General features: G+C 38.1%; 1 protein-coding gene across 2 annotated transcripts in view; it reads left to right on the forward strand.

The window, feature by feature from the left end:
- The window catches only part of KIAA1755 (KIAA1755 ortholog), an 81,518-nt gene that overhangs the window by 1,856 nt on the left and 54,142 nt on the right, over positions 1-25,520 (forward strand). The window contains exons 1-2 of one of the 2 annotated variants that reach the window (XM_074211907.1): positions 9,697-9,737; positions 18,429-18,532. Coding sequence is in view for 1 of the 2 variants with exons in the window: in XM_074211906.1 (XP_074068007.1) it covers positions 9,540-9,737 (198 nt within the window). In the remaining variant the exon portion in view is untranslated. Of the gene's footprint in view, positions 1-9,539; positions 9,738-18,428; positions 18,533-25,520 lie in introns of those variants that run through there. The other variant, XM_074211906.1, reaches the window with a different exon arrangement.

Consider the following 25,520-nt stretch of genomic DNA (forward strand, 5'->3'; position numbering starts at 1 on the left):
TTAGGTTCAGAATCTGAAGATTCTCAGTTTGGATTTAAATCGTGGCAGAGATTTAAAGGCACCTGCAAAAACTTGGACATTTATTCCCATTGCATCTCTGTTTTCTTATTGGTAAAATGAATGGGTTGGACTAGATGTTCTCTAGCTCTAAATCTATGATGAATATGCAAAACATGAACTTTCAGGGACTCACACATGCAAGCACACACATGAGGGGCTAGTAGAACCCTTGACTGGAGTTGGAACACTTGAGCTTGAATATTAACCTTGTGATTCACTACTTTGGTGACCTTGGGAAGTGGCTTATCCTTTCTCTGCATCTTTGTTCCTAACTAAATGATTTCTTAAAATACTTTCCAGCTTTAAATTTAACAATCTGGTGATCCTTTCCAAGAAGTATCTGGGTAATTTGTCCAAAGCTCCTACTAGAATTTGGAGGAATTTGCCAAGTCTAGGGTATCTAGTTGGTACAATGGATAGAGTACTAAATTTGGAGTCAAAAAGAGTTGAGTTCAGATGTGCCCTCAGACATTTACTAGCTAAAAGACACTGGACAAGTCACCTAATGTCTCTCAACATCAATTTCTTCTCCTGTAAAATGGGAATGATTATGGTATCTTCCTCAAAGAACCCTTGTAAGAAAAGAGAAAACCAATGTAAAACATTTTGCAAACCTCAAGGATTCTATAAATATAATATAAATTCTACCTATTATATACTAGCCATCTCATATGAATGCTGGCTATTAAATTTCTGTTATACTTCTTTCAAATATCAGTCAGTTCTGAATCCCAGAAATATTCACAGTGCCCCAGACCAACCCTGAAATCAAGAGTCAGAACTTCCATACCTATGACAGGACAAATTCTGTGCAATGGAGTTGAAATTGGAGTCCCTTGACTAAAATTTCAACACTCCCATTTACTATCCATATGATTTGGAACAAGTACTTTTTATTTTCTGGGACTCAGTTTCCTCATCTGTAAAAGGAAGGGTTTGGGCTAAGCAACCTCTAAGGCCCCTTCCAACTCAAAAATATTGTGATTCTCCCAGGAAAGACTGATTAGGGACAACTACCTCTCTTTAAAAACCTAAAAGTCATATTAAAAGGAAACAGGTCTAAAGAGGTTTGAGAGTAGGGGCAGAGTTAAACTATTCTTAACTGTGGGGCTTGGGGGTAGTAGATCAAGGGATGCCCGAGCTACAGGTGGGAAATACCCAAGAAATGGACCAAACTCTCTGACTGTTCTGGAATCCTGTGATGTCAAATACAACCGAGAACAAGGGCACCCTTAACAAAGGCCTAAAGATTTTCTTACATTAGAGTAGTACTTGTTGCAAAAGGTTGTGTAACCTGTGCTGTCTCAAGTCTCACTTAGATAGTTAAATCCTTGACAGCAGGGACTATGTGATGTTTACATCTTTGTACTTCTCTCAGTACTCGGTAGAAGGGAAAAGGAGGGTGAGAGAGACACAACAGTTATTGGTGTTGATTAAATGAAAATATATAGCAAATAGGATTTTTTAATAATTAGGGAATATTTATGATGTTTGCTGGAGATCAAACAAAAGGAAAACAAAGTAAATATTTCAGTTCAGTTCAATGAAATATCTAATATGTGCCAAGTACTATAATGGGAATGGAGAATACAAAGACAAAAATATAAGAGCTACTTGCCTTCTAGAAGCTTCCTTTCTATAATTGAATAAAAGGAAGAAATTCCTGACTATCACAGAAGTGAAGCCTAGTTTAGAGAACCTAAAGACCTCTTTCTATCTTTTCCCTTGTTGTGGAGGTATCTTGGATTCCCTTGGAATCCCCTGGAAGGCTACATTAGTGGTATGCAAGCTATGACTGGCCCTACCAAGCTGGAAAGCCTTCAAAAATGGCTTCAGAGACAGATGGTGTGTCTATCATACGAGTACCAGCCTAGCCAAGATTGGAAAGATCTTCTTCAGATGAAGATCAGCCCCTGAGGGAGGCATCTCCAGCCCCATCAACTCACAGAGTAAACCATTAAGGCAAGGAGGAATTTGGAGTCTTCATTCTAAAGATAAATAAAAAAAGATGGTCCTTTCTCCTGAGTGCCCTAGATCTTCTGCTTAAAGGCCAAAGGATGAACCAAATGACTGGATGAGCCAGATCTTAGGTCTTGAAGTAAAAGGTACCTCAGAGGTCTTCTAATCTTACCCTGTCATTTTACAAATGAAAAAAAACTGAGTCCATGGAGATTAGATGACTTGCTCAAGGTCACACAAGTAGTTTATAGCAAAGATAGCTACCTCCTAAAATTAACCCTGCATGATTTATGGCTACCTATCACAAGCTTTCTGATACTCAATTCAGCTTCATTTGCTTAATTTCATACTATTTTGAATCAATCAATTAACAAATAAACGTTTATTAAATACTTACTACATGACAGTCACTGAGCTTAGCACTGAGGATACAAAGAAAAATCCACAACATCCCCTGACCTCAAGGAATTTACATTCTAATTGAAGGGAGACAACATGTACATAACTAAGTGTATAAGAGATACATACAGAGTAAATGAAAAGGAACCTTAAAGCAGAAGGCATTAGCAATTGGGAGATCAGGGAAGGACTACATAAAGTGACATTATAGCTAAATCTTGAATGAAGCCAGGGATGTCAATAGGCAGGAGTGAGGGGACAGTTCCAGGCAAGGGAAGACAACTGTGCTGAGTCAGGGATGGGAGGTCAAGCATCGTGTAGGAGGAATTTACAAGTATGCCAAATCTACCCTCTCAGGAATGTTTTACCACAAAACTCAATTTCTGTTTTGAAACTCAAGTCTTGATTTCACTAACACCTGGTAAGGGTGGAAAAAACAAACAAGATGAATTATCTTGTCAACAACATTTCAGCACATTTGTATCAAATAAGTTTGTACTGTATTCAGAGAGTACTATTCTGGGCCAGGGGAGTTATGATCCAGTACCTAATCTCATTAGAACTCACTTTATAATAGGGAAGAAAACATAAACACAGATAACTTTTAAAGTCTCTTGCAATATGGATTTTTGTAGAGATGACTGATGTTTTTTGCATTTTTTTTCTTCAACTGTAATCATGATCTGAATCTCTTCCCACCCTGTCCATTTCAACCCTTCCCACCTCAGCTCCATGTTAGACTTCTTGCCTGAATGACAGTGGACAAGTCTCTTTCTGTCTCTGTATCTCAACTTTCTCCTTGTAAAATGAAAATGTTGCAAAAGATCTCTAAAGTTCATTCAGGTTTTAAGTTCTATGATCTAAAGAATCTGTGCAAACAAATAGTTAAATGTACAGCCAACCTCCTGACCCTGTAAAGGAATGGAAACACATCTATTAAATTTCATTGAAACCATTTCCAGGGTTCCATGTGTAGTTAATGTATCAGTTTACTGGGCTCCCAGGGCCTTGCTATTTAGCTAATTAATTTTGGGCATATATTACCCAGGGTTCCTTTAATATGTCAATTTTCCTATTAATTCTATCAAATTCTATCAAAAATATTCACATTTCTATAGCACTTTAAGATTTATAAGGTACTTTTTTCACAATAATTCTGTGAGAAAGGTGATATAAAAATTATAAGCCCTATTTTAAAAATGAGGAAACAGAGGCTCAGACTGAAGTGATTTTCCCAGGTTCACATAGCTGGTAAGTATCAGAGTTGGGACCAGATCTCCTAATCTCAAATGCAGTTGTTTTCCTCTAACTTGTATTTCTTATGTGTGAGCAGCTAAGTGGTATGATGAATAGAGCCCTGGACTTGGAATCAAGAAGATTCATCTTCATAAGTTTAAATCTAGCATCAGACACTTCTGATGAGTTGTTTTGGTTTCTCTTCATTTACATCTTACTTGAATGACTGTCCATTTTATTGAGCATAAGATTTTAGAGTGATTTTAATTAGGAAAACTCTACTGAGTTTCCTCAGAGCTGTAGAAGTTTGTCTCAGTGGCACCAGGCATGCAAATTCAGTGTATTTGGACTGGAATCCCAAAATATCACTCTCTATTTCAAATAACTGAGAAAAAAGATAGGCAGGAAAAGCTATTTGTGGTTTAGAAGGCAGCATGGTACAGGAGAAATAATACTATTTCTGAAGTAAGAGGATTTAGGTTCATATCCTATATCTGATGTTTACCTGTGAGACTTTGAACCACTCGGTGACCTCCTCGAACTTTTTGATAAAATGAGATGGATAGACTGGATGGCCTCTGAGATTACTTCCAGTTCTATATCTTATATCTTCTGCTCCCAAAAGCATATGCTGTGGATCAGGACCACCCATAATGAGCTGTTTTGGCCAGGTTATGTTTGCTTTCAAAACTGTGTTAGGCAGGAGGAACCCAAGGAAAGGGAAGAACAGCCTGGGTTAGAAGAATAAGCATACAGTTTCTGAACCTGGGACCTTACAGACTGAAAATGGAGGGAGGAAACAGAAAGGAAGAATTCATAGATTTTGTTAGATCTGGTTTGGGGGATTTTGTTTTTTTATTTTTTGGCAAAGCAATGAGGTTAAATGAATTACCCAAGGTCACACAGCTAGGTAATATTAAGTGTCTGAGACCTGCCCCCACATTTTGTTAAGATTTGGGAAGGACCTTGGAATTCTAGCCCAATTTTCAGTGGCCTAAAAGCACAGAAATATTTCCTTAGTCACATTTCCTTACTTCAATGACACCTTTTTTTGCCACAGAGATCATATACCAATTCCTCTATTTGGCATTTAAAGTCTTTCACACTCTGACTCCAGACTACCTTTGCAAACTTAATGTGTATTAACCTTTTTCATTAAACCTGCATTCTGGCCAAACTATCCTACTTTCTGTTTTATTCATCTCTTGGCTCCAGGCCTTCACACAGGAGATCTCCCATGCCTGGAATTAAATCCCTTATTCCCTGGCCTTTTAAAAACTCATTCAAGTTCTATCTTGATGTTTTTGCTTTCTCCTAACCCCCACTCACAAATTACTTTGCCTTTAATATATATGTATGTTATATTTGATCATTATATTGATCAGAATAGTTAAATCTTTCTTAGTTGGTCATCATTCCCACATTGCTATTACTAGTGCACAATGATCACTCACTTCTTCTCATTTCACTTTGCATGGGTCTTGACATATTTTTGTTTGTTTGTTTTGTTTCTTTTTCTGGAACTACCCCCCTCATCATTTCCTATAGCTTAATAAAACTCCATCACTATCATATTCCACAATTTGTTCAGCCTTTCCCCAATTGATAGGTGTCCAATTCATTGACACCACAATTATAGTCATTATAAATGTGTTTAAACATATAGGTCCTTTTTCTTTTTTCTTTGATCTCTTTAGGATGCAGACCTAATAGTGTTCTTGCTGGGTCATGGGGTATGCACAGCTTGATTATCCTTTGATAATCAATGGGAAGAGTTTCAAATTGTTTTCTAGAATTGGCAAAACTCACTACTCCAGCATTTGTCATTCCTGATAAGTATGAAATGGTATCTCAGGGGTGTTTTAATTTGAATTTCATAACTATAGATAGCCTTGATTTCTTCTTCTGAAAACTGTTCATATCTTTTGCCCATTTATTAACTGAATAATGCTCTTATTTTTATAAATTTAACTCAGTTCCCTATACAGTTGAGAAATGAGGTCTTTATCAGAAAAACTTGCTGTAAAAATTTTTAATATCACTTCATTGTCTATGGTACCTTTTAGCAAAATATAATTTTCCTGATTATATCTTTTAATTAGGTTTATTTTTGCCTTTGCTTTGGAGATCATGATAGCTACTCTTGCCTATTTTTTTATTTCAGTCAAAGCTTATTAGATACTGTTCCAATCCTTTATTTTAACTCTGTGTGTCTCTGTTTCAAGTGTATCACTTGTAAACAATATATTGTTGAATTCTGGTTTCTAATCTATTCTGTTATCCATTTCCATTTTATTGGGTAAGTTTATTCCATTCTTATTCATAATTATGATTACTAACCATGTATTTCCCTCCATCCTAATTTTCTTCTGTTTATCCTTCTCTCTCTTTTTATCCTGTCTCTCCTCAAAAGGCTGTTTTTCTCCCTTAATCTCCCCTCCCTTTAATCATCCCTCCCAATAGCTCTTATCCCTTGCACTACTATTTCCCTATTGGATAAGATAGAATTTTATACCTTACACACTCATACACACACACACATATTGTGTGTGTGTGTGTGTGTGAACATATATATTCTACCCACTCTGAACTAATTATATATATTGAAAGTGAGGTTCAAACATTGCCTGACACCTCCCACCAATTTTAACCTTTACTATAAAAGTTCTTCCTTGAGTGCCTCTTTTATGTGAAAATGTCTTCCTTATCCTAACTCTCCCTTTCATCTTTTCTCAGTGCATCCCTCTTTCTTACCCCTTCTTTTTTTTAGATTATCTCAGCATAATCAAATCACATCCATGCTTTGTGTTTCTGTAGAATCCTTCTAATTGCTATAATAATGATAAAGCTTTTAGAAACCTTGCATGTGTCATATTCCCATTTAAGAATGTAAGCAGTATAACTTTATGGAGTCCTTTATGATTACTCTTTCATGTTTACCTAAAAAGTCCTCTATATCATTGAATATCCATTTTCCCCCTGAAAAATTGTACGTATTTCTCCTCTATAGCTTTTTCTTGGTTATAATCCTAGTTCCCTTGCTTCCAGAATTTCATATTCTAAGCCCTTCACTTCTCCAGTGTGAAAGCTGCTAAATATTCTGTGATCCTAACTATGGCTTCATGATATTTGTATTATTTCTGACTGTTTGCAATATTTTTCCTTGATCTGGAAGCTCTAGAATTTGGCTATAATATTCTTGGGAGTTTTTTGAGATTTCTTTCAGGTGGTGATCAGTGGATTCTTTCAACTTCTATTTTACTTTCTGTGTCTAAGATATCATGGCAGTTTTCTTTGAAAATTTGATGTGATGTCTAAGCTCTTTTTCTGATGACAGTTTTCTGGTATCCAATAATTCTTAAATTATCTTCCCTTGATCTATATTATAGATAAGTTTTTTCAATGATAAATTCTTCTATTTTTTTCATTCTTTTGATTTTGTTTTATTTTTTCTTGATGTCTCATGGCATCATTAGCTTCTATATTTGCACAACATTTAAAAAATTAGTGAATTTTTTTAGTTCTTTTTCTATTTAATCAATTCCGCTTTTAAGTTTTTTTCTTCACTATTTTTATTATCTCTTTTATAAAATTGCTAATTCTCTTTTCTTAATTCTCTCATTTCTTTTCCCAGTTTTTCCTTCTACCACTCTTATCTTTCTTAAACTGTTCCAGGAATTCTTGTTAGGTTTGGATCCAATTAACATTTTTCTTTGTTGCTTTACTTGTAGTTCTTTTCATATTATCTCCTTCTGAATATATGTTTTGGGTTTCCCTGACTTTGTAGTGGCTTTTAATTGACCAAGTTTGTTGTTTTTTCTTTACTTTGTTCATCTCCCTAGACTATTTTTTCACTTTGAAATTTATGCTAAAGTTGGTCTTTGTTTACCTGGGAGTGGCAAAAAAGAACTATCTCAAGCTTCAGGTTTTTTCTTGCTGCTGTTTTCAAAATTAGATCTGGAATTTTCCAAATTTTTTGGTGTTTTCAAGATAGTGTGATCTGGGGAGAGATCACAATGTCCTGATCTGTTCTCTGGTCTTTATCTTGGAAATGTCCCTGTTCCTTCAGCTGCAATTCCTAGCACCTCTCTTGGGCCTAGAACTATGACCAGTGCCCCTACTCCCTTGTTACTGACCACATGTGCTCCTCTTTGACCTGGAAACAAAGTTTAGAGTTCTGTATGTATAACAGAGTTGTCAATCTATGCCAGCTATACCCAGTGCCAACAAAGAGTCTCCTATAATCTCCTTCTTACCAGTTGTCCATCCTTCTTCCTATCTCTAGACTGAACACTCCCAAAGCTACTACCATGCTGCAGCAGCTTCTAAGGGCAACAACCAGTGCTCCTGCAGATTACAATCTGAACCAGCCCATGTTAATCTTAGTGTTTCATACTTTTCCTGTCAGTTTTCTAAGTTGCCAGGCTAGAAAAATTTTCTCTCTCACCTTTTTTTGTTGACTCTGCCATTCCAAAATTTGATTTGCACAGTTATTTTAAAGTTTTTTGAAGGGGAGTGTTGTGAAAGTTCAGCTGAGTTGCTGCCTCTGCTTAGCCATCTTGGCTCCTTCCATAAATTCCCTACTCTCCCATTGGGTTCCCAGAGTATTAGCCACATCTCCTCTTCAGGGCTCCAGGTTAAAAACTTCTGCTTTATATTATCTCACTTGGTGATTTCAAATTCAATTATCCCCTGAATTCAATGATCTCTTTGCAGATCAACTTCAGATCCATTTACACAACCCTAAACCACTCTTCTGATCTCCAGATTCACATCAACTACATTTTGGATATCTCAAATTGGATATTTCTGTAAGCATGTCAAACTCAACAAGTTCAAAATAGACTCATTACTTTCCCCCCAAATCCTCTCTTCTTCTGAACTTCCCTATTACTATAAAGGTGCCACTATTCTATCAGTCTTTCAGGCTCAAAATATTGCTGTTTTTCATCAACTCATTATTCTCTTACTCCACCTATTTAATCTTCCACCACATTTTGTTTCTCCCATCACATCTTTTGGCAAGAATATTCCAAATGTAGTCACAGAAAGACAGACATGAGTGAAACAACTCAACAACAGCAAATAATCTTTTATAAATAGTTGTTTACCCTTTACTTGAGGGAAGTATTGGAACGATAACAATTATGATTACCTGCCCCACTAGATTGTGAGAGCAGGAACTGTCTTTCCCCTTTCTTTATGTCCCCCAGTACTTGGAATGTAGGGTAGCTAGGTAGTGTAGTGGATAGAACTCTGGCCTTGGAATCAGGAGTACAGGAATATGAATCTAGTCTTTGTGAGACCTTGGGCAAATCATTTAACCCTGATTGCTTAACATCCAGGACCATCTCCAGTCGTCCTGATTCATATCTGGCCATTAGACCCACATGGCTCTGGAGAAGAAATTGAGACTGGTTACTTAACACTGTACCCCCTCGTTCAAATCCAATTCATGTGCTTGTCATGGCAACTCTTCCCTGATATCATGGTCTTCTTTGAGAACTACTTAGTCCAATGCCTGGCCCCCAAGCAGATGTTTAATAAATGCTTATTGCCTATTTGACTAACTCTACTATTATCCTTACAAAGAGAAAACTGAGTATCAGAGAAGTTGTATTACTTGCCCATTATCACTCAGTAAGTGTTTTTGAACATGAGTGTTCTGACTCTTAGGTCATTTATTCTATACACTCAGCTATAGTGATTCTCTGCCATTGGGGGACATGGACATGGACATGGAAAGGGTGAGTGATGGATGACCACAAGAGCTTGAAAAACTTCCATTGCATTAATTGGGAGCTGCTGCATGTAGTTAATTATTTCCTTTTACTTCCCTTCCCTCCACCATATATCTTATTTCTTTTCCTCTTCCCCCACCCCAGGATTCCCAATCACTGGACACAGCAATTCAGAATGCCCTTGCAGCCCTCTACCCTCCCTTTGAAGCCACAGCTCCAACCATCCTTGGTCAAGTGTTCCGCCTACTGGAGATTCACTACCAGGGAGATGGTCTCTGCTGTCTCCTGGATTTTTTGATACCTGCCAAACGCCTTTTTGAGCAAGTCCGGGAAGCAGCCTGTGTAAGTCAAGGAAGGGGGAAGAATGAGGATGGTCAATTAATCAACTTTGGATTTCTGGAACTCATAAGCCACCTGGGAGTCTAAGTGGAGCTCTTACAGAATGCAGTTAGGAATCCTTCCCATTCCACTCATTAACAGAAGTATTTAAAAAAAATGAAAGAAGCAAGGAAGTAGGATGATGTAGGTACTGAGGAGATGAGATGTTATATACTGTGTTTGTGAGAGAAATATGCCAGTGAGATGGATATGTCTGCTCTCAATGGAAGCAGTTAGAAAATGGGTGATGCCCTATGTTGATAAATGAAGGACAAGATATTGGTTTTTTGGAGACACAAGATATGGATTCAGTTCTTGACTATGCCATATATTAGCTATGTGATCTTAGATAAATGCTATTACTTCTATGGTTTGTTTATAAAATGTGGGGTTGTACTACATAAGGGACAAATTGAGAAGCTGGATTTCCTCAACATGTCTACCTTCCAAAGTCTGTTCTGTGGGTCTCCCCTCCCCCAGTCTCTATCTGTCTGTCTCTCCCTCTCTCTAAAAGACTGCAGCCATATGCATCCATTTTCACAACAGGAAAAAGAAAAGTCCCTCCTCTCCCAAGCTATCACACAAACTACATCCCTAATTTAAGCTTGTAGAGGTTGTCATCATTCTTTTCACCAAGGAGAATGCAAATGTTTCAGGCTTGAACCTGGGTTACACAAGAAATAAGGAACTAAGAAGGTTGTGTCTTTTTTTTCCAGTGGAAAAAGTGAGATTATATTTGTGCTTTGAATCAATGGAAGAAATAAGAGAGAATTTTTTTTTTGTTATGTAAAAGGAAGAATTAAGGAAATGGGATAATAGCCACATTTCCATCAGAGAAATAAGGAAGTAAGATAGTTTAACATTTGCCATATTACTTTCAGGCAGGTCTCTTGAATGATAATTTTAATTCTGGGCTGCCATGGCAACTTCATTATCCTGCTTTGATCTCTCCCCATACCAGTTATTTTGTACTTTGATTTTTTTGAGGGGGGTGTGGGAAAACAGGGAGGAAGGGAGGAGGAAAAAATGACACCAGTGCCATCAGAAGCTCTGACGCATGGTGTAGCATCATGGGAATTTGCTTTTCTGCTCAGGGAAGGTCATCCCATCCAGATGGAAATACTAAAGAGAGCTTCTCAGAGCATCTCAGAGTGTTCCTAGTCCCAGTGGCCTGCCATAGATGACTCATCCTTCCCGGGTTAGCTTTCAAACCAGACCCTTACCAGGCTCCAGGGCTAGATTCAAAGGGAAACAAGCCCACATTCGCTTCATGTCTGCCAACTGTTCTGTGCTGTTGTTTATTATTTATTAATCACTAGGAGAGAAAAAAAATCAGAGGCCCAGTCTGAGTCCCACCCACAGTGCTCTAGTAATAATAAATGGCACTTGTAGCCATCACAAAAGAATATTTAGAGCCAGCAACATTTCCTCCACATATAGAACCTAAAAGCCCGACTGTAAAGAGGAACTGCTCTTTGAAGGCAAATTGGAGATTTGGAGCCCAAAGCACCTGTCCCCCAAATCAAGAATTGGTTCTGGGTGTCATGAATTATGTCTTTGAGATCCATCCTTTGAATTTCTAACATCATTCTCCTTTTCTCTAATCCCTTCCCTTTCACCCTTTCCTCACCTAGACCAGTTTGCCTTCAACCTTTGCCATAATCATCTACCTCCAACCCAACTTGTCATTCCCTTTCTTTGCAATTTTGGGGAATTGTTTGAAGATAATAACAATAACAATAATAACTAACATTTATGTAGTGGATACCTTGTTCCAGAAACTATGCTAAACTCTTTGCAAATATTCTCTCATTTAATCCTCACAGCAGCCTGTGGAGGAAAGTGTAATTATTATTCCCTTTTTGAAGATGAGGGAATTGAGATAGATGAATTAAAGGATTTACCCAAGGTCACAAAGCTAATAAGTGTCTGAGGTCAAACACTTGACTTCTGGCCCATGTTGGAGCAGGTAGGTGGCACATTGGATAGAACACCAGGCCTGGAAACAGAAAACTCATCTTCCTGAGTTCAAATTGCTTTTTTTGTCCCTGGGTAATTTCCTCAATCCAGTTTTCCTCAGTTCCTCAACTATAATGAGGCAGAGAGGGAAATGGCAAATCATGCTAGTATCTTTGTCAAGAAAACCCCAATGGAGTCATAAAAAGTGGGACACAATTTAAAAAAATGACTGAACAACAATAAGTTGTATTTGCCCCAGGTGAAAGTCTCAGGCAGTTGGTTGTCCTACAAGATTCTGGAATTCCCAAGGGACAAGATATATCAAAGGACTTAGACAGTGATGACATTAGAACCTTCACTAGGAATTCTGGCACCTGATCAAGGTGAGAGCAAAGATTAAAAGGCCAGCCTGGAGAAGGAATCAGAGCACATGTGGGAGATTCATGGCCTCAGGATTCCATCCTTGGGACCTAAGGAGACCTTCTCTTTATTATATCACAGGTAGTTTTCTTGTGAATCTTTTTAGGTTAAGTGTAACCTCCCCAGTAGAGGTAGCCAATTTCTCATCCACCCCAATTGTAGATCGTCAAAGATAAACTTAAGCACCCTCAAGCCCTACCTGCCAAGTCCAAGTCCCAAGGAAGTAGAGGGTGGAGGAAAGTTGTGTGGTAAGAACCTGTGGCAGACAAGGACATGCCCAGGAAAAGAATTTGGTCATAGAGGGGTTATTTATGCTGGCCTGATTGTGAGAGTGGGGAGTCAATAGCCAAGGACAGGTTCCCAGATTCACAGGCTACAACTATGGGAGATGGCTCTCTTTGCCCCTAATCCTTAATTCCCTCATCTCCCCCTTCTTGTATTGCAGGATCCTTTGATCACTTCTACTCTGATTCTTCCCAAGCATATTGAACAGATAGATGATACTGAAGCTTTTGAATTTATTATTTTGGAATTTTTCCCCTTTGATTGCTGTTGCTAAGTTGTTTCAGTCATTTCTGACTGTGTTCATATTTGAAGTTTTCTTGGCTGAGATACTGGAGTGGTTTGTAATTTTCTTCTCCAGTTCATTTAATAGATGAATAAACTGAGTGAATCAGGGTTCAGTGACATGCCAAGGGTCACACAGTCAGTGTCTGAGGCCAGAATTGAACTCAGATCTTCCTGACTCCAGGCCTGATGGGCTATTTATCCTTTGTGTCTCTTAGTTGGTCTTTAGTGCTGTAAGATAGGTGACTAGTAGGAATGGGTGTTGGTGTAGAAGTCTATACCTTGTCTAGGACTCACAGGACAAAGAGGGCTTAGGAAGATGTTGGTTTTCTCACCTTAGCAGGCTTCTGTTTAGCTCCATTACAAAGGTTAACCAAATAATGTCACTGGGGTTTTTATCTTTGCAGCAGGAGGATCTTTACGAGGACTATCTACAAAACCATGTAACATGTTTATAAGTTAAGTTTAGAAGCTTTGCCTTAAAAAACTATTATTATCATTATTATTATTGTTGTTGTTGTTGTTATTATTGTTGTTGTTTGTAAATGGGAATATATTTTGAAATATGCTGCTAGAAAATGGATATAGAAAAAATAATTTTAAAAATATTCAAAGCAGAGAGAATTAAGGCCAAGCATGAGAAACCCTGCTCACATTAGGCAAGAGATCTGAGAAGCAAGAGGACAAAGCCCTTGGTGAAAGAACCTTTTTATCCTCTGAGGCAAGTTGTCAAACTCTCTTGGACTACCAACTAGGACAGAAAGTTTTGTCCCTCTAAATCTGAGCACTTCAGGTAAAACCCCACTTGCCTCACCTCAGTTTTGGTTCTGAATATTACTGTGACTTCTGGTCAGCACTAGTTTTGTCTTTGAAAACACATTTTGCATTCTTTTTTTTTAAATTAATTTTTATAAAGGTAGTAACTATCACCAAGAGGCAATGTGGCAGACATAATAGCAATAAAATTCAGAAAAACATACAGAAGCAAAAAAAAGTCACAAGGGACCATATAAACAAACAGAACAACTGTGTTCTCATCTTGTTCAAGTTAAAATAAACATTGCTTCTTAAAAACTGTAAGTTGTGGAAGTTTGAGATTTCATATATAATCTTATTCTTATTATTTGTATAGATAGTTTCTTTTTCCTCTCTGGGAAGACCTGGGATTGTATCCTTCTAGGGCACTTCCCTCTGCTATTAAAGAGTAACAAATATCCCACCATGTAGAGTCTTAGAGTCTTCCAGCAGAGCTGCTTAGCCTTTCTGACATCAGGGCTCCAATGCCAATCTGATTAAAGCCTTTAAGCCCCCTCTCCAAATAATGTTTCTAAATGCATAAAATAAAATACCTTGAAAGAAAGCAAGTATGTATGTATGCTTAATACAAGTACCAAATACTGTGCCAGAACACATTACAGATAATACCTGAGTGAATCCTCATAACAGCGATGAAAGGCAGAAATTATTATTTTTCCTATTTTTTAGTTGAAGAAACTGAGACAAACTGAAATGAAGTGACATGACCAGGATCACACAGCTGCTAGCTATCTGAAGCAGGATTTGAATTCAGATCTCTTTGATTACTGGTTCAGTGCTCTATCCATTGCACCAACTTGTTGCCTCAATAGGATTATGTAATTTAGTGATAGGACAACTTGGTACCTCACTGACATGAAAAGATCTAAGTTTAAAGCTGATCTAGCTGTGTGATCTTGGGCAATTCACTTAACCTTGTTTGCCTCAGTTTCTTCATCTGTAAAAATGAGATGGAGGAATAAATAGCAACCCACTCCAGTCTTTTGCCAAGAAAACCCAAATGGAATCACTAAGAGTCTGAAATGACTACCAAACAACTGAACAACAAGAATAAAATGGTAGGATTACAAAGGAACCTACTGAAAAACATTTATTAAGATTTTATATATAAGTTCACAGGCCTCCAAGTTAAGAACTTTTGTCTTAGAGAGTTGACTTAGGAATGGATAGTGTAAAAAACTTGACCACAGTCTTGATGGATCATGAGGGCTTGATCCCTGAAATTTCTGTGGCTTCCTGGATACTAGAGAGGGTTGTGAAATGAGAGGGGGAATGAATTATCAATATATTTAAACAAACAAAAAAGTGCAAAAATCATATTATATTAAAACCTTAAACTTCTACCATTTACATTTTCCTTAAAATAAAAATGTATATTAACTTGAATGAAATAGGAAAGCAGTTATTCTGTTTCTCCCCCCTGACTCCTTCTGGACTTTTTTAAAAATTGTATTTATTTTATTTTTGTACAAATGATTTTTTATACACTACTAAAATATTCTTGTTTAAGAATAAATACCCCCTTCCCCCCAAAATATAGACTCTCATGAGCAATAAAGTAAAGAGGAAAAATTAAAATTAAAATAAAAAAATAATAATAGGGGCAGCTAGGTGACACAGTGGTCAGAGCACCCGAGCTCAAATCCAGCCCCAGACACCCAACAATCACCCAGCTGAGTGACCCTGGGCAAGCCACCCCAACCCCATTGCCCTGCAAAAACCAAATAAAATAAAATAAAATAATAATGATGATAATGATGATGATGATAGGGGCAGCCAGTTGGAGCAGTAGACAGAGCACCGGTCCTGGAGCCAGGAGCACCCAGGTTCAAATCTGGCCTCAGACACCCAACAATCACTCAGCTGTGAGGCCCTAGGCAAGCCACTCAACCCCATCTGTCCTGCAACCCCCGCACAAAATAATAATAATAATAATAATAATAATAATAATAATAATTGTGCTTCAGTCTGTGTTCCAACAACATAAGTTCATCACAAAAGCTACTTCCATATTTTTCCACTGTTGCCATTGCTGATCACAGCTCCCTCCATTCCTACTTCCCCACTACCATACACTTTATTTTCTCTCTCCTTTCACTCTGTCCCTCTTCTTAAATGTGCTGTAGGGTAGCTGAGTGGCGCAGCAGACTGATTACCCTGGGGCCAAGAAGCCACGAGCCCACATACCACCCCTAAGGCCCAGCAACCACCTGGCCCTGTGGTCCTGGACAGGCTGTCCAATCCCAGCCCCTTGCAAGAAGTAATAAAGAAAATGTGTTACATCTGACCACTCTTCCCTGTGGTCCACCCTCTCCTCCATCACTCACATGCCCTCCCTTCCCCCTGTTCTCCTTCTCTCCTTCTTGCTCTAGATGTCTTATACCCCATTAAATATATATGCTGTTTCCTCTCTGAGCCACCCCTGATGAGAGCAAAGGTTCCCTCCTTCCCCCTCACCTTCCCCCCCTCATATCATTGCAATACTTATTGTAATAAAAAATCTTATTATATGAAATATCTTAGTCTATTCCAGCTCTCTTTTCCCTTACTCTCATTACATTTCCCTTTTAGTCATTGACTCCATTTTTACAATATATTATATCTTCAAATTCAGCTCTCTCCTGTGCTTCATCTATCAAAGCTCCTTCTACCTGCTCTATTGAGTGAGAAGTTTCTTATGAGTATTATCAGTATCATTTTTCTATGCAGAAATACATGTAGTTCATCATCATTAAGTCCCTCATATTTTACCCTTCTCCTCCACTCTCTATGCTTCACCTGAGTCCTGTATTTGAAGATCAAACTTTCTGTTCAACTCTGGCCATTTTAACAAGAACATTTGAAATTCCCCTGGTTCATTGAAAGTCCATCTTTTTCCCTGGAAGAGGACTTTAAGTTTTGGTGGGTAGTTGATTCTCGGTTGCATTCATAGCTCTTTTGCCATCCAGAATATTATATTCCAAGCCCTACGAGCCTTTAATGTAGTTGCTGCTAAGTCCTGTGTGATCCTGACTTCAGTTCCACAATATTTGAATTGTGTCCTTCTGGATGTAATATTTTCTCTTTGACTTGGGAGTTCCAGAACTTAGCTATAATATTCCTGGGGGTTGGTTTTTTGTTTTTGGATCTCTTTCCAGGAGAGATCAGTGGATTCTCTCAATTTCTATTTTGCCCTTTGCTTCTAGGATATCTGGGCAATTTTCCTGTAGGAATTCATTAAAATTGATGTCAAGGCTCTTTTCCTGATCATGACTTTCAAGAATCCCAATAATTTTTAAATTATCTTTCCTGAATCTGTTTTCCAGATCAGTTGTTTTTTCAATGAGATGTTTCACATTTTCTTCTAATTTTTCATTCTTTTGGTGTTGAAGTATTGTGTCTTGATGTCTCGTAAAATTAGCAGCTTCCTTTAGTTCCACTCTACTCTGAAGGATTTTTTCCTCAGAGAGCTTTCTTATCTCTCTTTCCATCTGGTCAATTCTGCTTTTTAAAGCATTCTTCTCCTCAATAACTTTTTGAACTATTTTATCCATTTGACCTATGCTGGTTTTTAACATGATATTTTCTTCAGCATTCTTTTGGATCTCCTTGACTAAGCTGCTGACTTCTTTTTCATGTTTTTCCTGAATCTCTCTCATTTATTTCCCAATTTTTCTTCTATCTCCCTCACATGATTTCAAAATCTTTTTTGAGCTCTGTCATAGCCTGAACCCAACTTCCATTTTTCTTGCATTCTTTAGATGCAGGAGCTTGTACTTCCTCATCTTCAGATTGAATATTTTGATCCTTATTGGGATGGATCATAGACAATGTATTCCTCAGTGGTGTTACTCTTTTTTCTGTTTACTCATTTCCCCAGCCTGTGCCTGGTTTTGGGATGCTTCCTGAGGTTTTGAGTATTATTGCGACATACTTCCCCACAAGGATCTCTGTATGTGAGACTCTGTCTTCCCTCCTGGTCTGTGAATGACCACAAGTGCACCCCTCTGTCATGAGACTGAGGTGGGGGGGCTGCTGTTCTATAGTGGGGGGCCTAAGCTGTGATCAGGATCTGAATGTTGTCAGAGCCCCAGAGTCCTGTTCCAGATACAGAAGACAGACCTCGAAAGTCTCTCTCCTCTCTCCTAATTTCGGTGTGCTGAGCACTCAAAGCTCAGTTGCCTGGGGGCTCCTGCTTACCAGCTCTGCCTGCTTCTATTTCCTGGATCTGAGCTGCTCACTGAGTGCCCTGAGGGCTGGGCTTCATGGGCTGGCTCTGGCAGAGGCTCCCCCTCTCCCCCCCATCTTCCAAGTTGTACCCAGTGCTCCCCGAGTGTAGGCCAGGAAACTGCCCCCACTGCCATGAGCTGCAGCTCCCAGGTGCTCTGGGGCTGCCTCTGGGAGGCTGAAGTTCCTTTACTCTGGTGGGCTGCCCCTCTAACCCCGTGGAGCAGAGCCTTTCTGCTATTTTCCAGGTTACCTTGGGTTGGAGAATTACTTTACTGGATCTCTCTGTGAGTTCTGTCTCTTGAAAATTCAGTTAGAGTCCTTATTTTATAAGTTTTGAAATATATTATATATATATATATAGAGAGAGAGAGAGAGCACCTAAGAGAGGTTCTTCTCCTGCTGCCATCTTTCCTCTGTCCCCCTCCTTCTGGACTTTTTATAACTTCTTGAAAATCATCTACAATAGGTTCCTCCATTTCCTCACCACTTACTCTTTCATTGAAACAGTTCTCTTCAAAGCTGTCAATAAACTCCTAAATGCCATATCCTTTTCTCAGTCCTTATCTACCTTGACACCTTTGCAGCTTTTGTCACTGTTACTCAGCTTCTTGAGAGACTCTTCTCTCTAGATCGTTATGACACTATTTTATCCTTCTCACTTTCTTTTGTTATATTTTTATCTAGGCCTCTGTTTTGTGAAATCTTGTGAAGCTCACAGGATTCTGTCCCATGAACAATGAACACTGTTTCTCCTCCTGCCTTGACACTAGTGATCCTACAAAGGCTGGGTGAGCATCTGCAGGAAACATAGGGGGTATCTGCTTGGCTCATGACTGAGAAAAAATGCCACATTCAGGTGTCTGTGGTAGTGTCAACAATATTCCTCACTGGTCCTCAGCTCATTACTTGTGATCCAGAAGCAAAGGGAGTAGATGCTGGCTGACCTTCAAGACCCAACCATAGATTTTCTTAACAATCATAAGCAAGTGGGCAGCTAGGTGGCATAGTGGATAAAGCACTGGCCCTGGAGTCAGGAGCACCTGAGTTCAAATCTGGTCTCAGACACTTAATAATTACCTAGCTGTGTAGCCTTGGGCAAGCCACTTAACTCCATTTGCCTTGCAAAAACCTTAAAAAAAACAAAAAAAAATCATAAGCAAGTGGCCTCTATTTGGAGCCAAAGGCAGAAGGAAAGGAGAGAACTAGATGAATTGATTCCTCCAGTGAAGGAGAACCCCTTTTTGAAGAGCTATCAATAACTGAAAGCAAGACTGTTTGGGGTCACTCCCATACCAAACAGTCAATAAATAGGTATTAAGTTTTTTCTATATGCCAAATACTAAGATATGTCCTGAGGCTACAAATAGAAGATAATTCCTGCCCTCAAGAAGTTCACAATCTAATGGGAAAGAAAATATACAAACAACTATGTCCAAACAAATGATATGCAAGATAAATTAGAAATAATCAATAGAGGGAAGGCACTAGAATTTTGAAATTTTGGTAAAGGCTTCCCGTAGAAGGTGGAATTTCAGCTAAACCTGGAAGAAAACCAGGAAGTAGAGATGAGGGAAGGAGAGCAATTAAAATTTGGGGGACAGCCACAGAAAATGCCTAGAGTTTGAAGATTCAGTCTTGAGGAAGGACATCAAGGGACTCCAGTGTCACTAGATCACAGAGTTTATGGGGTGGTGGGGAGAGGGGGGAGTGATGAGGTGTTGACAGGCAGAGGTTGGGGTTATGAAGGACTTTGAACCACAAGCCAAGGGTTTTATATTTGATCTGGGGATGATAGGGAAACAATGGAATCTATTGGGGGAGGGAAGGGGGCATTAAGTGTGATTTAGGAAGATCATTTTAACAGTTGAGTCAAAAATAATTTTAGTAGAGGCAAGAAAACCAACCAGAAGCTATTATAATAGTCCAAATATGAGATAATGAGGAATGATGCCAGGATGGTATCAGTAAAAGAGGAAAGATGGGGGCATATTTAAGTGATATATCTAAGGCACAATCAAGAAGCTTCAACAGCTGATTAAACATAGAGGGTAAGAATAAGTGAACAGTTGTCTTGAGTAACTGGGAGGATAGTGTTACCCTCAAGAGTAATAGGGAAGTTAAAAAGATAAAAAAGTTTGAGGAGGAATAAAACAATTTCTGCTTTGAACATGTTAATTATAAAATGCTTATAGGATATCTAGTTTGAAATGTCTAATAGATAATTGGAGATATGAGACTAGAGAAAAGCAAAGACATCATTACTGTCATTTCAACCATGTCCAGATCTTCATGACCATTTGAGGTTTTCTTGACACAGATACTGGAGTAGAGATTTCCTTCTCAGTTCATTTTACAAATGAGAAACTGAGGCAAACTCTCCCAGGGGCACACAGCTTGTGAATGTCTGAGACCAGATTTGAACTCACAAAAAATGAGTCTTCCTGACATTAGACTTGGTACCTTATCCATTGACCCACCTAGCTGTCCAACAGAGACATTAGGATTTAAGAATTATCAGCACAGAAGTAAGCTGACAATATGACCAAATGAAGTAGTATAGAAAGAGAAGAAAAGAAGGCTCAGGATGGAACTAAAGATGTCCACAGTTAGCTAACATAATGAAGATCCAGCAAAGAAGCCTGAGAAGGAGCAGTCAGATTAGCAGGAAGAAAATCAAAAGAGAACAATATCAGAAATAACTCAAATACCTAGAGAGAAAAGAGTGTCAAGAAAAAGATGGCAATCAATAGTGTTAAAGATTAAAGAAGTCAAGAAGGCTAAATACCATTAGATTTGGTAATTAAGAGATTCTCAGTGACTTTGGAAAGAATCATTGATGAGATTGGAAGGAAGACTATAGTTTTAAGAAGAAAGAAAAGAGGAAAGGAAATGGAGGCATCTATTTTAGCTGGCCTTCTCAAAGAGCTTAAGCATAAAAGGCAGGAGAAAGATGACACAATAGCTAGTGGAGATAGATCAATTGAGTGATTTTTGAAAATGTGAAAGACACAGTCAGTTCTGAAAAGGAACATAATCTGTATTCAGGGATATATTAAAAATGAGTAAGACAGTTGGGGGTGAGGGTAGGGGCAATCTGCTGGAGAAGATGAGATGGAATGGCATCACTTGTGGATGTAGAGGGGTTGAGCTTGGCAAAGAGAGATGCTGCCTCTTCATGTGAGACATGGGGTGAAATAGTAGATAGGTAGAATTTAGCTGGTTCACATCAGTTTGGCAGAACTTAATTTTATGTTGAGTTCAGGGAACTTGTTGCTAAAATGGCACTTGTAATCAGGGTTCTCTTTAAGGTGGGTGCCTGGTAAGGCACCCAATATGGAAATCACAAACTTATATTCTTTATTCTTTTTTAATGTTCATTTGTGCAACAGTGTTTTCTAAATGCCTGTAGTAATGTTCATTCCTTCTGTACATGAAAAAATTTCACAAAACTGTTTGTAATATTTATTTATTCATTTCTTGAAACTAATTTTACCTTAAATGAAATACCATATTTAATTCCCTCATTTTTGTTACTCCAGTGAACAAACATATAACATAAAGAGAAAAAGTGCCAAACAGCTAGGGGGTGACAAGATGTCATTTGTTTCCACTTTGTGTATGCCCCAAAATCCCCAGAGACATTATGAGTGTGCTGGTGTTTCCTAAATGGTGAAATCAATAGGAAGCTGGGACACAATGAACCAATAGAAATATAGATTTCAAAGGTAATCTCACTCATTTCGAAGTCATGGAAGTAGAAGAAAAAAAGAGTTAAACAGGTAGAATGAGTTTTGGTTCTGCTTATGTTCCAACATTGGCTGCTGTGGTCACATGACTGCTTTTACTCTATAAGGATGTTTGTTTACTATGAGTATTATAACATAATCTAGTTTTGTCTACTTCTTTTTTGGTCTTATTTATTCTTATTAAATGCATGAAATATTAAACTATCTTTTGGTATATCTTTTTGTATACTTAAAATGGTCATTAGGGTAGAGAACCTGTTGTTAATTTATTTGAATCCTACCACTGGATAGTAGCAAAGAGCACCTGGGTGACTTGAGATGAGGAGAGGAGAAGAAGAGGTAGCTCTTGGTCAATGACCTCAATTGTTTAAGTAAATATGAATCAAAGTTCTCAACTGAGAGGGTAGGAATTGGAAGAGCCATGGAAGGTTTGAGGAAAGATGGAAGGATTTGAAAGAGTCCTATGGTGAGAGAGATAGTGAGTTAAATAGGCAAATGTAAAAAGATGCCTTCAGCCATGAGGATGCAGTTGAAGTTATACAAAATATATTTGTAATGGATCCAGTTATCATAATTACATGATTTCTCCTACCAGCATGTATGTGTAGCAGTGAAGGCAGCAGATAGTGGGAGTAATCCAAGGCTGAGGTTTGGCAGGACAAGTTCAGCAACATGAGAAAGGGGAAGATACTTCAGAGAACAGGACCACATCCAGTTGAAATCAAAGGGTCAAGATGGGGAAAAGGGGCAGCTAGGTGGCATAGTGGATAAAGCACCAGCCCTGGAGTCAGGAGTACCTGGGTTCAAATCCGGTCTCAGACACTTAATAATTACCTAGCTGTGTGGCCTTGGGCAAGCCACTTAACCCCCTTTGCCTTGCAAAAACCTAAAAAAAAGATGGGGAAAGGAGTATAGTGTAACTAGTACAGGGATGGTCGCTTGGAAAAAAACTGAGTAGTTGAGGGATTGGGGTGTAGTGTGAATGAAGAGCAATGTTTGGGGTTACAAGGCTGAAGGAGAAGTGGAATGATAATAAATGTAATCATACAGATGTTGGGAGTGTGATCCATCAGTCAATTAGCAAGCATTTATAAGTATATTACTGTGTGTAGGAGCACCGGAAAGTCAGTCAAGAATTGTCTTGAGTTGGGAGGACTACTCACACTCTCAAATAGATCTATGATCTCAATAATGCAGATTACAACTCATCCCTGCCTTCCCATCTTAAGCAAAACTTATCCATATCCTCCTATGAGTACACTAAGATGTTCAGGACAGGTTTTGAGTTTTATAGGATTGCCAACATGATTGATTCACATGTGGCCAATGAACAATAAACAGAAATAAAGACTCTAATTACCATATGGCACAGTTATAAAAAGAAGAAGGATGTCTATGTTCTAGCTGGTAGGAGCCAGTTCCTACCCCCCTCCTCTTCCTATTCCAATTGCCCTCCAGATTCCTGTAAAAAGGCCAAATTGCATCCTTTCAGGGAAGGTAAACCAGGGAGGAATTCTGTTATCACAATCATGAAGACAGAATAAATGCCAAAATAGCCCTATAAGGGTTTCTCCCCTCCTGGGGCTGTCTATAGGCAGATTACATAAAGCAGATTTCTGAGCCATTATTTTTGAGTGACCTTCATATTTCAAAGCCACTCTGCTGTCAGGAAGGAGAACAAGAAAACAATATAGCCAGGAGAGAGAACTCTGTAGGGATAGAGAACTATACCTACCTCTAAGAATGTCTAGTTACATGAATGACTTTCTCTAAGTACCTGTCTGGGTTCCCAAGGGGTGGTGGTGGTAGTAGCGGTAGAGGTAGTGGGGTGTCTGTGTCTGTGTGTGTTTGTGTGTGTGTGTGTGTGTGTGTGTGTGTGTGTGTGTGTGTGTGCTTTGTACTGTTTTTTTTTTACTACAGAAAAAATGAATCCTTAAAAATATCTTCTGAGTGCCAGAGGTCATGGGCCTTTTTGACTCAGAAGTCACAGAACCCTCACAAGGAAGCCATAAAGTGTCTGGCTTAGAGGCAAAATGATATTAGTTCAAACAGGCTTTAGACACTTACTGGCTATGTGACCCTGGCAGGTGATTTATCCTTTCAGTTTGCTCAACTACAAAAAGAAGATTAATTGCACCTACCTCCCAGAAATGTTGTGAAGATCAGGTGAAATATTTGTAAAGTTCCTTGCAAACCTTTAAGCACTACTGTTATAAATTATATTAAATATAATGGTTATTTATTATTATATTATAATGATTAATTGTTGTTCAATCATATCATAATCCCACTCTTCATGATCCCATTTGGGATTTTCTCAGCAAAGATACAGGAGTGGTTTGCCATTTCCTTCTCCAGTTCATTTTACAGATGAGGAAACTGAGGCAAACAGAGTGGAAGTGACTTGCCCAGGATCAACATAACTAGACAGTGTCTAAATCTGAATTTAAACTCGAGAAGAGTCTTCTTGAGTCCAAGCCCCACACTTGACCACAGCACCACCTAGCTTCCCTGTTGGAGAGAACATTTTCAATTAAGTCAGAAGTCAGATTACAGAAGAGAAAAGTGAAGAGATTGTAAGGAAAACAAATAGAAGTATATGGTTTCCTCAGAAAGTTCCTATGAATGGGAAAAGGGAGACTCAAATGAGAGTTTTTAAGAATGTGGGATGCATGAGGGATTTTAGGAGTCAAGAAAAGAACCAGGAGGAAGGAAAAGATCAAAGAGAGAGTAAGGAAAATAATGAGGACAATTTTCTTTGAAAAGTCAAGGGGATGGAATCAAAGGCACATATAAGAGAGGTTGCCTTGAAATAGAAAAGGACTACCTCTTTATTAGAGACTGGAGTAAAGGAGGAGTATAAGATGAGGGAAGATCTTGACAAATGGTCTGCTTTTTTGGCTTAAGTATGGGGTACCTTATCTGAGAGGTTGGGAAGGGGTGCTCTTGGGAAGCTTGAGAATCTTTGGAATATCCATTGTGGAAAGGGGGTTGGTGATTGGATTTTATCCTATAAAAATGTAAACAGCGATTCAATCTATAAATCAACAAGAATTTATTAAGTATCTACTAGGGGCCAAGTACTGTGATAGACAATAGAAAGCAATCAACAAAATTTAAATGATGCTTGCTCTATGAAGAAATTGTGGTGGGTTGTATCCTTTGCCACTAGAAGTAAGTCCTATGATAATATCCTACATCACTGATAGAAATGAAGATGAGATATGATCATGTCCTATATCACTATGAATAGGGATTTTTGAAGAAATATTGATGTTAATATTTTAGCCTAAAATATTAAACATGAAATTATATATGAATTTAAATATTTATTACTCATTGCTATTGAGAGATATAAAAACAAGTTTAACATTCCTTATTCTGACCCTAAATTTATCTAAATCATTTTTATCATAGGAGATTCCCTGAACTACATTCCCACTCCTAGTATAAAATTTATAGATCCATTAAAACATTTCAAGTGTCAAAATATTTCCACTATCAAATAAGTTTGGAAAACTCTAGTCTATAGAATAAAGTCTTAACTCTTGAGTCATACATTCATAGAATAACATAGTACCCCAGACTTCCCTCAAATGTGAACCTTTAAAAAGTTTTACCAGGTTTGAGGTACTTTGTGGTCAAGCATAGCTTATGAATCATTATCAATAAGTTTCTGTTTTTGAAAAAACAATTTTTAATTTTCTTTTTTTATTATGAACCTAACAAACATAACCAAACATTATCAACAGTATAGAAAGAACAGAAAAGAGAACTGTATATAAAACTGGAAACATTGTATACAGGTTTTGGGGGTATATATTTGATTTGTTATAATAACAAAACTACCCTGCTTATTTATATTCCATGCTGATCTTCCTTTTACTCCCTTATGTGTATTTTATGTTTTCTTGAAGCTCTTTTCTCTTTTTTCTTTTTTAGTTACTATTGTTACCTACCATTCCCCCCACAAAAAAATTAGAAGCTCTTCCTTAAAACAAGTAGAGTCAATATATATATATATATATAT

This window comes from Macrotis lagotis, chromosome 1 (genome assembly GCF_037893015.1).
Source record: "Macrotis lagotis isolate mMagLag1 chromosome 1, bilby.v1.9.chrom.fasta, whole genome shotgun sequence".
In the NCBI taxonomy this organism is placed as follows: domain Eukaryota; kingdom Metazoa; phylum Chordata; class Mammalia; order Peramelemorphia; family Peramelidae; genus Macrotis; species Macrotis lagotis.